Source organism: Stegodyphus dumicola, chromosome 1 (assembly GCF_044657685.1).
Source record: "Stegodyphus dumicola isolate Sdum_Otavi_A_Nest chromosome 1, ASM4465768v1".
Lineage (NCBI taxonomy): Eukaryota > Metazoa > Arthropoda > Arachnida > Araneae > Eresidae > Stegodyphus > Stegodyphus dumicola.
In genome coordinates, this window is record NC_140768.1 from 262691973 (window position 1) to 262707744 (window position 15772).

General features: G+C 32.1%; 2 protein-coding genes across 9 annotated transcripts in view; one reads left to right on the plus strand and one right to left on the minus strand.

The window, feature by feature from the left end:
* Positions 1-11724, minus strand: part of Maf1 (repressor of RNA polymerase III transcription Maf1) — a 55607-nt gene extending 43883 nt beyond the window's left edge. The window contains exon 1 of one of the 2 annotated variants that reach the window (XM_085827490.1): positions 11170-11724. In XM_085827490.1, coding sequence (XP_085683616.1) covers positions 11170-11252 — 83 coding nt within the window. In that variant the 5' untranslated portion in view covers positions 11253-11724. The remainder of the gene's footprint in view (positions 1-11169) is intronic. The other variant, XM_035358374.2, reaches the window with a different exon arrangement.
* Positions 11725-11839: 115 nt separating this feature from the next.
* LOC118188033 (uncharacterized) overlaps positions 11840-15772 on the plus strand; it is a 66449-nt gene continuing 62516 nt past the window's right edge. For 2 of the 7 annotated variants that reach the window (XR_004758045.2, XM_035358368.2), the window contains exon 1: positions 14609-14744. Coding sequence is in view for 1 of the 7 variants with exons in the window: in XM_035358368.2 (XP_035214259.2) it covers positions 14669-14744 (76 nt within the window). In the remaining 6 variants the exon portion in view is untranslated. The other 5 variants (XM_035358370.2, XM_035358371.2, XM_035358372.2 and 2 more) reach the window with 5 other exon arrangements.

Sequence of the window (15772 nt, forward strand, 5' to 3'; positions counted from 1 at the left end):
CTTTGATAATGTCTCTGATACTGCGAGGAAGTCGAATATTATTGTTAGTTAATTGAATGGTAACTGTAGCATCTCTGAAAGCTTTCAGAATACTGTCAGTGAAGATTTGAATGGCAAGATCGATATCCTGTTTAGTAGAAAGTGAAGTGAAAATAGGAGGATGTTTGATTAAGATATTGTAAAAAGTAATCCAGTCAGTATTATTTCTGGTAATAGGAGGGTCTTCTTTAGAAACACCAAGAGAAGCAATGACAGGTACATGATCAGATGTAAGTTCTGCCTTGACTTCCAAGGAAATAGGGATAGAAGTATTTGTAAGGATAATATCCAAGATGTCTGAGAGATTTGGAGAGGCAGGACGATAAGTGGCTTCAGAAGGTACATGTAATGCGACAGGATGATTGCAGATTAAATTATGCATAATACGTCCATTGGTGTTAGAACGATGACATCCCCATTCGAGGTGCTTAGCATTCATGTCTCCGGCAATAATAACTTGCTGATCTTCAGGAAGTAAGTTTTTTAACATATTTTCAGAAAGTCGATTTCGTGGTGGATTATAAATAGCCGTAAAATGGATGGTACCAAATTGTGGGAGTATAACAGCAACAGTCACACTTTCGAATCCAGAAGCAGAGTTTGTTGAGACAAGACAGGATTGCAGAGAGTTTTTAACAAAAATTGCAGCTCCTCCTCTTCTTTGTTTTCTTCTCCTCCTCTTCTATCACCTCTGTAGGTGCGATAATTAGCAATATACAGTCTATCGGCAGGAACAACATGTGTTTCAGAGATCACGCCAATATCTATGTTATATTCTATAAAAAAGTCTGAAAGTTCATCAATTTTGTTAACAATGCCAGCAGCATTCCAATAACAAAGTTTAAGCGAATCTGACTTATTGAATATGCTGGTCAGAATTAGTTTCATCTGATACGGTATTAGTGGCATTTTGACGGATGTTTTGCGCAAGGAGTTGTATTCCTGAGTTTTTCAGGAAGGTGACTAGAGTATTAAGGTCATCAAATATCTTTTTTGCTTCTGTAATAAGATTTGGAGAAGGATTGTTATTAGTTTTGATGGCTTCAGCAAAAGACTTATTGATAATAAACCTATCAGCATATGATTTGATTTGTTCTTTTTTAGCTTGCTTTGGAAACTTTTCACAACCTCTAAATGAAGCTGTGTGGTCTAGACCATAATTTGCACATTTAGCAGGTGCATTCTTGTCTTTTTGACAGGCTCTTGAGTCATGGTTATCACCACATTTAACACATCTAAAGTCATTGTGGCAAGCAGCTTGTGAATGGTGAAATCCTTGACATCGGAAGCACTGGACTGGGCCAGAGCGTCCTTTATATGGTTCGACTTTGATATGTAATCCACAAATTTTGGTTTCTTTAGAAATTTTCATTTTTCTTCAGAGTGATAAGAAAAAGTGGAAATTTTTTAACTTCTCCTTTAAATCTACGAGAGAGTTGACTGACACTTAAAACTTGGTAATTTTTGCTTAAAAGTTCTTCTTTGATTTCATCAGGATCTGTGTCCATAAGGGCTGAGCCAGAGCGACGCGAGATACTTATACCAGAAGTAGGCATGACGTCATCTCACGGCAACCAATCAGCTATTGGCACGATTCTGCTTTCCAGATGACGTAACATCACATTTCGTTTTTGCATCTTAATTAGGTTGAAACAGTCCGTTCTCAACGCAAACAGTAGCAGTAAGAAAAAAGAAGTAGAAGTAACTACTATATTACTTTAAAATAAGAACTAAGCCTAATACACATTTCAAGGAGGAGAGATGATGCAGTAAAAGGGTTACAATAAGTCATATTTTCCAATAGTAGGCGTCCCGTGCACGTGCACTAGTCTTTCTTGTTCATTGACTTTTAATTGTCGCCATTTTGGTTGCTCTATGTTGTGTTTTCAGCTTGTTGTGCAGATTCAAAATGTTTAAGACAATTAGTTCTCCCGCTGACTGCGAGATTCGTGTCGTGATTAAATTTTTGAACGCAAGGAATGTTAAACCGGCCGAAATTTATCATCAAGTGACAGAAGTTTACGGTGAATATGCGATAAGTGATGAAATGGTGAGAAAGTGGGTAAGAATGTTTAATGGAGGTCGAACAAATGTCCACGCCAAGGATCGGAGTGGTTGGCCTTCTGTTGTCACCAATGATTTGGTAAGGAAAGTTGATGAAGCAATTCATGAGAACAGACGCTTCACAATGACAACTCTTTCAGAGGCATTTCCACAAATTTCACGTACTATTTTGTTCGAAATTGTGTCTGACCGCTTGAATTATCGCAAACCGTGTTCCCGATGGGTTCCAAAAATGCTCACTGATGTTCACAAAACAAAGCGACTTGGTGGTGTCCTGACATTTCCCATGCGGTACAGTGATGAGGGAGAAAACTTTTTAAACCAAATTGTGACAGGTGATGAAACTTGGGTGTGTCATTTCACACCAGAATCGAAACAACAATCGATGGAGTGGAGACACACTCATTCTCCGAAAAAACAAAACTTCAAAGTGACAATGTCATCACAAAAAATCATGTGCACCGTCTTCTGGGACAGGAAAGGCGTTTTGCTTACTGAAGTTCTTCCCAGAGGTGAAAACATTAATGCGGCACGATATTGTGAGACTTTAACAAAACTAAGGCGCGCCATTCAAAACAAACGAAGAATAATGCTCAATAAAGGAATTGTGTTGCTCCATGACAATGCTCGACCCCATACTGCTGGTGTCACTCAATCGTTAATTCGACAGTCATTGGGAGCAGTTCGATCACCCGCCGTACAGCCCGGACTTGGCGCCGTCCGACTATCGCTTGTTCCTGCACATGAAGCGCGAGCTTGGTGGCAATTTGGATCTGACGATGACACAAAAAATGCTGTGGAGTCGTGGTTATCGAAACTGGTGGGATGTTTCTTTGACGATGGTATACAAAAACTGGTCACCCGCTATGACAAGTGTTTGATAATTGGCAGAAACTATGTTGAAAAATAGTTTAAGACATGTATTTTCATGTAAAAATAAAATTGGATTCGAAAAAATTGTTTTACTATTTTTTTTTTCAAAACGGTACTTAGTTTCCGAATATGGCTCGTACATGTGATTTATGTTTCAAATGAATTAATATATGACAGATATTACACTGGTTTGCTTTTTTGGAAGCTAAAATGCATCTAAAAGCTTCAGCTTTCAAATGCATTTTGAAGAGGTTCACATTTTGATGGCAATATTTTACGGTATTCAGACATCTATGATATGTTCAATAAGAAAAGAAACCCTGTATTAAATACCTGTTATTAAATGATTATTTAATACAAGATCTCATTTAAGACCCTGTGCTAATATAATAAAGAAACCTGTATTAAAAATCAAATAACAAAATACAAAGTAAATTTTACCAGATTAATTTCATACTCAGTAATATCAAAGTGCCAATTTCATTTAACATTGCTGGGAAATTTATGTAAAATAAAGGACAAGTAATTCCTGGATTGATGTTCAATCCTCCCCCTTATTCGAAATAACACCATTGCACAGGTATTCCTAATGCAATATTATTCAGGCTACCACATTTGGCACTTTGCCAACTGGCACCCGATTAATAGAAAAATACCCAGAATCTAAGAACATGTCGGAAAACTTTAACAATGAAAATAATTGATAATTTTCATGAACAAGACAAAATGCTTTAGTCTTGTTCTCTAAATCTTTCACTTTAGTATATTCTTTTCTGGGGTGCTGGGACATGCATTGGGTACATTAAATAAGGCTCAAAGACCTTTAAGACTACTTTTTGACTTAAAATTGCTGAATAAAGTGGAATGGAATGCAGAAAAAGCTATCACATCGTTTTTCTTTACTATAATGCCTGACTAATTGTTTAAATAATGAAAATGAATGAAAATTTAGTGTCTATAGTCCACAGTGAAAAGGTTATAGCTTTTAAACCTCTGAGAATTACAGGTTTAGCACTGAAATTTCAGTTAATTAACATGTCATAAATAAATGGTATTTTCTTCATTATAATTAAAAAATGACTCTCTCACTTTGTACCTTGACTCCTTTTCTTCCAATATATATCCAGCTTGAAATTGGATACATTAAAAGATGGCAGAGTTTCCATATGTAATGAATATGAAAATCAGCCTTCTTAACGGAATTTTCTGTTCATAACGCCGAGAGGGTTAAAACAGAAATTTTGTACATGATATGAAATTTCTACAGCTATTTGGAAAGCTTGTATACAGATACATGACAGATAAATTGAAATAATACCCTAAGATAAGCTAATAATTAAATAAGATATATTTACACAGTGTGTGATGGCAACAATACATTGCAAGGTGAAGTTAGAATGGCTTATTTGGATTAAAGGCTATTTGCCTAAAAAGCAGCATGCATTTGTGGAAGATTTACAGGGAATTGTCTTGTATTCACATTACCCATGGAAAAAATTAAGAAAACTCTCAAGCAGTTAGCCTATCTGAAAAAGATCTAAACCTGGGCCAAATTATCCTTGTTCAATGCTTTTACTGCTGGGCTCATTAACTCATAAAATAGTACACAGAACAAAGTACAGGAATACCTCACTAGTACTGTTATTCTGAAGTACAGCACTAAATAAATCCACATTGAGTGAAGCATTATGTCTGTAGAAAAATTACTACTAATTCATTCTTATCAAATTTTATTAAAACAAAAATATTTACATAGTTACCTAAAATTATTGGAAATAATAAAAGGGTAAAAAATACCATATATAACGGAAAATTTTATTGCTTGTTTACAGAATCAAAAAGAAAAACAATTTTTTTTAACCAGAAAATCAAAAATTTTTGCACCGTTTTTTTTCCTTTGCTTACGTCATAATAAATAATTTCATTTTCTAATTTTTATCTTACTTAAAGGCTCCTTTTTTCCATTCAGATAATTTTCTTCAATCACTTCAAATGCTCTTCCAAAGCACTGAAAAATTCTTTGAGATTATTCAATTTGAAGTTTTTTCTTGCTTGCACATTTTCCTGAATTTCACTTTCTTCTTCAGAAGTCTTCTATGTTGATGAGCTATTTATTCATCATTAAAAGAAGCTGAGAATCCATTTGAATACAGCCCATAACACTGGCAGGTATGAGTCAAAGCCTAAATCACTGCCTAGTCTCATGATTTCTGCCGAGATTGTAATCCATCTAAAAATTACACACTTCCCTTACAAAATTTTTTGAAAAAAAAAATGCAAAAAAAATCATAACTTTTTTTTTTTTTAAAATTTTATTATCAAATACAAGGAAATGAAACAAACAAGATATGTAGATTTTAAGTTGAAATTTTAATTTTTTACAGGTGTAAAAGCATTTAGCTTTAATATTAGTTTACTATCCCGAGTTATCTCGGGCAAATGAAAAAAAGTTAAATATTAGTCTTTGTATGAAATTTTTTGAAACAAAGGGACAACACAAAGTGACAGGTGACATTCTGTACACTGGTATCTGGTCTCTTTTCTTACTGGCTTACCTCTGGAATCGCATTTATGGGAGCACAGAGTACACTGTCTCATTGGATTTGATTTTTTTTTTTTTTTTTTTCAGTAGCAGGAATAACATCTGGAAAATTTCCACTTCTTCATAATCAATATCTGAAAAATCATCACTTTTGCTATCTTGCATCATTGCCATTATTTTACTTTTTCAATGCAACTATCCTTCTTTATACATTACTAATCCACAAGCGGACATATAGTATACAATAGGGAAAAAACACATGACCAGTCCCACCACAAGAACAGCGAAACCAACAAAACTTGACAAACTGCCAATCAAAGCTGACTATTTCCTTTCATTTTCTCCAGGCCGAGTAAAACCGAGATAAAACAAATAATACTGACAAATTCAGCTTCACCTGAGTTTTCTCGGGATAATAATTAGCTGCAATATATACGAACTCGAGATAACTGAGGATAATCAGGCAAGCCGTTAAAGCTGCAAAAATCAATAGCACAATGAAACAAAACGTATTTTCATATGCTTCTCATACTATTTTCACTCACTTCATTTTATCCATGTCTAATATTTTTTATACTATTTTGGATATTGTAATTTTTCTAAAATGTGATTGATCAAAGATGGGATGTTTTTACCAGAGGTTGCTTCCTATCAAAGATCTATTGCCTGTGAAAGCATCTGTCTCATATAAAAATAACCCCTTGATATATGCTTGTAGCACAAGGGTAGGATTTGGGGAAAGAAACTTGATTCTGACACTGTTACAAAAATTAGGAAGTCCAGTAGGATGACCTGCCACACTATCTAATAACAAAAATGCTTTAAAAGCTATGTTTTGTTTTTCACCATAACTTTTAATAAAGGGACAAAATAATCATTTGAACCAAGTTTTAAACACTGCTTTCGTAACCCAAGCTTTCATATTAAAAGGTGAAAACACAGGTAATGAACTTTTAGCACATCCTGTTAAAGCATGAAGGTTTTCAGTGCAATACAAAAGTATGCACTTCAATTTGATATTACCAGATGCATTTCCTTCTCACAATAGGTAATTTGATCCTTTCGTGCCTTATAGCATGTGTGAAACTGATCTTTTTCTGACAAATAAGTTCTAGAAGGCAGCTTTTTCCAATATAACTCTTTCGCCCATGTTAATTTTTTTTTTTTTCATTAAAGCAGCCTTCTTCTTCAATAATTTGTTTCATCTCCTCTGAGAATTTTGACACTGCTTCTTTATCTACATTTGTACCTTCACACACAATGCAAGCATTATGAATCCCTGAGCATTTTTTTTAAACAAAAGAATTACCCTCGGCTTGCTTGAACATTTTCATAATTTTTTTTTTTAAGTGCAGAAAGAGCCCACCAACGGCCGAGCAGTAAAGACGCTGAACACTGGTAGTTCGGTCTGAGGTTTGAATTCATGAACGGGCTGGCTGCATGGGCGTTTTTGTGGTTTTCCCCATGTGTAACATGTATACGAGCCAGTTTCCTTTAGAAAGTCCTCCCCGAAGGCATCCCTCCCTTTAGACAGATAGCCCTCGTGTGCTTTGCCATAATTAAATAATCCAATCCATTTAAGTGAAGGAAAAAAAAAAAAAAAAAACTTTTGCTTGAATTTCTAGTTGACATAAGTGAATTCTTTTCTAGTTGCAGTCCTCAATCCAAAGTGAAAGAACTCTCTCTATATTTAACATGAAACTACTTCTTGTCTTTCCAATTTTGCAGATGCAAAAATGTTTGTAGCCATTCCATACTCCTTATATTTCTCTTTATTTCCCCAACCGGAACTACTCTTATATATGCCCTCGCTTGGCGACGAATTTCTCCCCAAATACTTTTGGCGAGAAACTCCACGATGCATATTACTATCTAAATTTTTTGTCTACTTTTCAAACTTTAAGCCTAAAATGTCTCCAAAAACCATGTTTTGAACACACAATTTATGCTAAAAATCCGAAACAAAAACAAAAAATTTAGATAGCAAAAATGTCAAGTTTCTAACCAAAAATATTTGACAAGAATCCATGTACACAGACAGTGGTGATGTGTTTTAACTTAAAAAAACATCTACGAATTGCACAATCTAGGCAGCGGAAGAATCTACGAACTACGCACACCTTGCGTTAATAAATTAACATAACAACAATAAATTTCAAAGAATACCATGTACACAGCATTCTGTTTAAACTTTAAAAAAAAATCTAGGAATTGCACAATCTAGGCATTGCGCACAAATCAACAAGATAAACTAACTAAAATTACAAACAATTCAAAAAACAACAATAACAACAGAAATTCATAGTAAAAAACAATGAGCATAAGATTCTACAAAATAAAAACAGTAAAGTAAAATGCACTTACCATAATACATTCGTTAATAAAATTTCGGCAGTCACAACAAAAGTGTCTGTGAACAAAAGTGGCACGATTTTGCTATATTACATGTCTTTCTGCGATTCAAAATTTCGAAAGTAATGATAAAAACTTCCTCCAAAGTTAACTTACTATATGAAAAATACGATCAAAATCTTAAACTCCGCTGACAGCCACGTACTTCACCAGCAACCATTTAACCGCAAATCCACACAAGAAGTATCAGAAATGCCCTTCTTCGTCCGTGTTCTCATAGAAGCTCCACATTTCGAACTCCGTTTTAAAAGTCCCACAGAAATTCTAAAAATACACTTCGATCCTCATAAACACACCCGTAAACAACTCCGACATCGTACCTTTTAATACCAAATTTACTTTCCACACAATCTAAAATACTCGACTGAAATCTTGCCATCACGTCCATCATTGCAACATAAGCCATTTCAAAACATGCACGACACGAACCAATGAGCAATCAAACCACTGCAGTAAAAGAGTTAAGTTTCAATGTCAAAAGGGTTGCCATACAAACAACATCGTCCCCAAAACCACCGCACAGCACGTAATCGCGGCAAAAACCAGTGCAGAACATATATCGCTACATTTGGTGATCTTAGGGCATATATAAGAGTAGAGCCCTACAATCTTTCAGATTGAATATTCATTTATTTTTATCTCTTGAAATCTTGGTTAGAGTAGATTTTAGGGCATCCCTTGTATTATCGCAAAGCTGTTGTTTCATTTATTGCCAAGTTGTTGTCTCATTTAAGACAACCTGAGTAGTTGAATGCTATGGAAACCCTATTATGACATAATTGGTTGTGGTGAATTTGAATCGCAAGAAAAATTTTGGAAAATGTGTGTTGTGGGTTTTAGGTAAGGGCTTGTGTGTGTTGGATAAGTGCATTGTTATTTTGTGGTTTACACCATAAATTAGTTGAATGTGGTAAGATTAATTTGAAGTTTCTGTAGAATTTGGAACGAAACGGAAAAAAGCATTAACTGACAGGTGTGTGAATGAAGGTTTACTTAGTAGCCATTATTAAGTGTCCTGTTTGGAAGAAGGAAATGCGTATGGTCGAACATCGGATACTTTTATTTTTGTGAATTTATGTGGCAACACCAGTATACAGATTATAGTCCAGATAATTTTAGGAAGCGTTTGGATGCTGCTAACGAATTTTGTTTGACTGAAGATGCATAAATTCGTAAATAAGGTAAGTGGATATTTCCTTCATGTAGTGTTAAGATGAACTTCCTTTTTTATGTTATTTCACTGTTTGATTTAAAATGTAGTTATTCAGATTATATATTTTTTGTTGGCAGTTCCTTTGACTTTTTAAGTGAATATAGTTCAATGTGTACATGGATAAAGTCAAGGGAGTGCGCAAAGCCTAGTTAGTGAAATTCTCTGATTTTTTTAAAAGTGAAAATAGGTCGATGTGTACATGGATAAAGTCAAGGAAGTTTGCAATGCCATTTTTATGCAATTCTGGGATTAAGTGGAAGTAGGTCGATGTGTACATGGATACTGATTTATGCAATTCTTTGTCTTGTTATTATTGCTTTGTGCAGCAGCGATTTTTGGCCCGAAAATCGCTGCTACACAAGCCAAAATAGCAAGTCAAAGAACTGCACAAACTCGGTATCCATGTGCCGCCAAAAATTACGAAGTTTCGTCAAGGGTATACTTTTATCGAAATCTTGGCACGTGATGTGCCATCCTAAGGAATTTTAATAATTTCTAGCCTTCCTAGTAAATTTAAAAATTTATAACAGTTGGGTTTATAGAAACTACTATCAGATTTTCATTTCTCATTCATTATAAGTGTGTTTAGGAATGAATTATGAATAAAAATTAAAAAAATAAATCAGGTGGTGAGAAAGACAAATGATAATGCAGTATGTCTCTCACAGAAAGTGAGGGTAAGTTCGCTGTGTGTGAGTGCACATCTCATGTCAAATGAGCATGACCAAACAGTATATATTATATGTATATACCCTTCATTTCGGCAGTATATATTTTAGCAGAAACATTCAAAGCCGTATTATTCTGCTGGTAAATTTTTCCAAGCCATACAAGAGTGAATCACGCAGTACTGAGTGAAATTTATTACTCATTACTAACTGTACTATAGTGAGGTCAGCACTGAGTGTGATTGCACCATTCCAGTATTATAGATTAATATACACTCATGAGATAATTATACTTCTTAAACTTTATTAATAACACATAGTTAAAAATTTTTGAGGTAACTAATTTAAACATAATTCTGAACTGCAAAATGCTAACACAGATTATGATACATATCCAGTATAAATGTAAAATACATCACCTGAACTACTTTTATGCGTAAAAACAGTTTTGAATTAAAAAAATCTTAAAAGTGATTAATTATTGCATAAATATTTTTGTAAAATCTGAACCAGAACCTAAAAGAACAATATGAATATGTATGGACTACATCAATTCATTAGTTTATATTAGTTAGCCATAAAAAATCATTCATAACATTTTCGATTATGTTAATTATATTTCTGAACCAGAACCCAGAACAGTATGAATATATATGAAATATTATCAGTCCACTACATTATAATAATAGTCACTCATTAAAAAAGGCATTAACATTTTTAATTATGTTAATCATATTTTAAAATTGAAATAGAGCAAATGACTTTTAAATGATGATCAAGTTATTTAAGCTATTTTATTACCTTTTCATTGGAGATCTTTTTCCAGTTATGAAACAGAGCAAATGACTTTTAAATGATGATTAAGTTATTTAAGCTATTTTATTACCTTTTCATTGGAGATCTTTTTCCAGTTATGAAACAGAGCAAATGACTTTTAAATGATAATTAAGTTATTTAAGCTATTTTATTACCTTTTCATTGGAGATCTTTTTCCAGTTAACAGAAATTTTATTACAAATAAAGACAATTTCAAATTTTCAGTTACTCAGCGCCCAAAATGGATATAAAGATAACATTATGATTATAACCCAGTTATAAGAAGTTAAAAAAACTGTTGATTATTCCATATAAATTTCAAGACAATATGAAGCGTTTTATATTTTTATAGGAAAAAATAAGGCATGCCAAGACAATAATTACATTTCACATTCAAAATGATTCAAGTGAATAAAAACTATACAGTTGTTCTACAAACATATATGAAAACACTGTATAAAAAGGGGATAGGAGATATATCTTCATTGAGAGTTTTAAACTCGGCGTTTATTTAGGAGGAGAAAAAATTTTAACACGCTTACCTTCCACTTATTATACAGTCTCCTGTCTGAAAACGCAGAGCAGAATTTATAGCTTCAAATCGACTGCTTTCTAAAAATTTCATGCCTTTCTCTTATTAAGATTCTCTTCCAATGTTAAAATTATGAAGGAAAGTCTCATGAAAAGTAAGTGTTAATTTAAATACGGTTCGATGTTCAAAAAATTACACTGCCAAACTACTAGAGTTCTTCAAAAAGCTTCTCGGATGTGTCTGTATTACTCTGTTTCTTCTCAGATTCCTGAATGAACGAATACTTTTTATTAACTTGTGATATACCTCGTTACTGGGATATAAAGCCAGAATGTTACGCATTGGGCACCAGAAATCAGAAACAGGAAATCCAGGTATTACGACAATAGCGAATTTCAAAACCTTAGTTCAACTCAAATCACAACTTAAAATACTTATTCAAAATATAAAGCAGAACAAACATATAACAATAAAATCAACGTAAGGGGTGCTTCCAAATTTGGAAATAATTTCTTGAAATCTAAAAAATTCGAAGATCGAGTCACCTTGTTGAACAAAATGTTTACAAACTATTTGACATTAGATGTCAGAATGGCTGTTGCCAAACATCGAATGAAAATGATGCTATATTTTTTTCGCATAGCAACAACAGTGTTTATTGAAACTGCTTTTAATTTTCAGTTTTCAATCCAATAAACAGTAAAATAGATAAATACTATCAGTAATATAGGTGGAAAACAGTGTTTAAGTAAACTTTTAATTTGTTATGTATAATATTATCTTTGACTGTGACTACTAAGTTTTGTTTATTTTGCAAATTTCAATATTTTGTAAGTAGTATCTATTGTTCACAACTCTTATTATTGATAATTTGCCAAAATTAAACAAACATCATCAAGATTAAACTGAAGTTTTTAAAATTATAGTTTTATTATGTTGTAAAATATTGTAATTTTATGACTTAATTAATATCTTAACGTAAAGAAAATTTTTGTTTCTCAGCCGTATTCCGAATTCTGGTTAAATACAAATTAATTAGGAATATCTAAAGAGTTAAAAAAATAAATACATGGAATCTTTTATTTGTATTGTCATAAATAAATATAATTTAATATCAAATTCTAGAGTGATACATCCTTGACCCACATTCAGCTTATTATGCTTATGGGCTCAGTAAATAAATGTATTTTATGCTTGTTGATCTATTTATTGATGAAGCGTATAACAAGGTTGTTATTTGTCTCCAAATGAGTTCTTTTCTAGAAAAGTTTCTTGGCTCATTTTTGCATTATATATTAAGAAAATGCAAAGGCATGAATTAGTTTGTGTTAGCAGCAAGTGAATCCAGGATTGTCATATAGGAATTAACCCAGGAAAGATATTTCCTGCGGTGTTCAATTCCTACATGACTGTTCAATTTTAATTTATTTGTATGGGGTAGATATTTGTTTATTAATCCATTCATTAAATGAGTTACTTTCATTCATCATAGTGGTCCAATACTTACTTAACAATTTATGGAAAATTATGCTGTGATTTTTTGTGATATTTTCTGTTTGAAAAATAGTAGGCTAATTTACTGGAAAAGTATTGGCTTTGGTACATACCTTATTTACATACATAAATATGCAGCATTGTACATAGTATTGTACTTACTAAAAGAAGTGTATCTGGAGAAGGAGAAATGGTTTCATAAAAAGTTTTTTTTATTATTATATTTTAGATTATTTACTACATTATTAATGTAAGGTAAAACTTTGATGTATCAACATAAGAATAATACCTTTTTAATTCATAAATTAGATTTAAGTACATTAAATGCAGATTGTACATATCTATATATTTTCTGACTAAATTTTTTTTTAAAGATTGCCCAACACACTAAATTATCTAAATAAATATGGTTTGTTATTTTTCTGGAACAGGTTTTCCTCGACTGTAAAATTTTCATTATTAAATAAAACAGTATATGAACTGGTTATTGATCTGTACCAAGTAATTTAGATCTCCAAATAATATGTGGAGTTCTAAAGTACTGGAATCAAATCTGTATAGGTCTTTTAATATTCTTGTAGGGAAAGAAATTCATTACTTATCAGGTTTTGTTTCACCAGAGATTATAGAGATAAGAAAAAAAAAAAAAAACTAAAATAATTTCGGTTTCTTAAAACCCAACCAAAAATACAAAACACATTTCTTTCGGTAAAAATCAAAAACTTTGATTAATGTGGAATCCAGATAATTGGAGCTCTGTGATAAAAAATGAAAATGCATTCCATATATAATTGAAAACTTGCAGAAAACTGAGGCCAATGTTTTTCATTGTTACATTCGAAACCTAAAATTCTGGAACATCAAGTATCCCTCTTTCTTGGTGAATGGTCTGATTGCTTTTTTCTAGTAATAATGGATGCAAACATTATTGGGTTCAAAAGTCCAAACAGCATTTAACTTTCATTTGAAAAAATTAGTTTTATCGTCAACAGAACTCGTCGCAAGTAAGGCAATTTTGTCCCACAATATCTGGAAAGCTATTTTGAGCATGGCCAAGCAATACAAAAAATTCTGACTTTTTATTAAAAAATTATTTTGTATTCATACACAAACTTAATGTAAAACTTTGAATTTCTGAGAATAATCCTAGTAATCTGAAAGGCAAAACATTGAGGAAATAAAAAGCTGCTTGCAGAGCATTGTAAAAACATACTTTCAGAAATAAAATAAAAGATTATTTTCATGTGCACTAGACATGCATCAGCTTCAATAATAATTAATTATGTGATACATTTCTCTCTGCTGTTCATTACTGTATTGTTGAAAAACTTAACATTAAAAAAAAAAAAAAAAAAAAATTGTTCACTTAATACTGCCAACAGGTAAGCAATGCAAATAATTTTTGCTTAAAAAACCAGGTATATCAAATGTTGGAAGTACAAAAACTTATAAATATAGCTTCTGATTAACTAGGTGATTGGAATTATATAAAATAAATTTAATTCTCTATTAATGTAAATGCTGATATGAATAAACAACAGATTTCGTGTACAAAAGTATGTAAATTATTTTTTAAGGTCTTCCAGACTAAGAATATAAGTAACAGTTTCAGTGAGAATACATATAAATTTCTCACATGCATTAAAAACCATTGACATATTTTAACTTCATAAGATTATATTTATTTTTCAGAAATTTAAATTACTTCAATAATAATTGTAATTCCCACTAAATTGTCAATCTAATTTTTTTTTTTTTTTTTTTGCTTTCAGCAATTTCTGTGTCTATCGATAATGACATTTTGTGGATTTAGAACCATACTACAGATTTTGCCATCTTTAACTGATCATTAAGGCATTATCATTAGAATGAAGAACTTCTGTTATGTCATCTTCAATTATTACTGCTTCTCCACATTTCTTCATTGGAAAATTTTACTTTTCATTTGAGATGTATGAAAACCTTCAAATTTGCCTCTATTATGATAGTTTGCTATATTCTGTTGGCAATGTATCATGATATTGATGATTGTAGACATATTGCTTCTCAAAATTTGTCTTGCACTGCTGAAGTTAAGCCAGAATTATATGAGTTGAGTTATTTATTATTATGTCTATTTCCTGCACTTGCTTAAGGCTTTTCTGAGTCCTGAATAAATAAATTTCCACATATATTTAAGGCTGTAGTCTCTTAGATTAAAGCTTATCCTAAATTTTAGAAATTTTGTTGCCCCTAAATTTTGCGTCGCAGTGCTTTCCTAAAATTCTAAGGATTTTGCCATTTTGGGGTTTTTCTAAATTTTAAAAATTTTGCTCCCCAGTGCAGCTGCACCAGCTCTAGCGCTAGTCGTGGGTTTACCTGAATGATAGATAAGTTATTTTCAATTCAGAAAGCACTAAATCTAATCGTTTGGCCTCTGAGTATCATTTACAAAGAAATTTCTCCTCATCAGCATATTCAACACTTCCGCAATACAGTTAGCTAAAGTCTTATATTGGCAACATAAAAGGTTATCATGCTTTTTGGTACACATTACTTGTATTTAACAAAAAAATTATTTAGACACATGAGTCATTTCACAGGCTGCCTTGAGTTGATAGTTATGCTGTGATGAAAACAAAAAATAATAAATGAAGATTAGTCAAATTGGCATCAAGGATATAAATTATTCAGTAGTTATAAAATCAACATAGTTTCAATGTAGAATGTTTTGGTTTGAGATGTATGCTAAGCAAAAACATGGCTGTGGAGCAAAATTATTGATCATACATGTTTTATGTTAATGAATGATCATATCTTCAAAACAGAGGTAGTTTATTTAGTGCCAAAGTGGAATTAAGAACCTGAACTCTCCACATATTTTACAATAGAAAAATATCAAATGTGCATGTGGACAGTATATTCTTCCCCCCCCCCCCCCAAAAAAAAAATTCTTAAAAAGAAAAATTTGCTAATGGTCCGCAGGTCCAGATTTTAGATCTTTTTGGATATTGGACGTCCAAATTTCAGACTTTATACTGTATAAATTCTCTATTGATTTAAAATTTTGTTACCACATCTTTATATGTATAGTTTTATAGCTATTTTCATTTGCTTTTTTAAATTAAATCTGTCCTTTT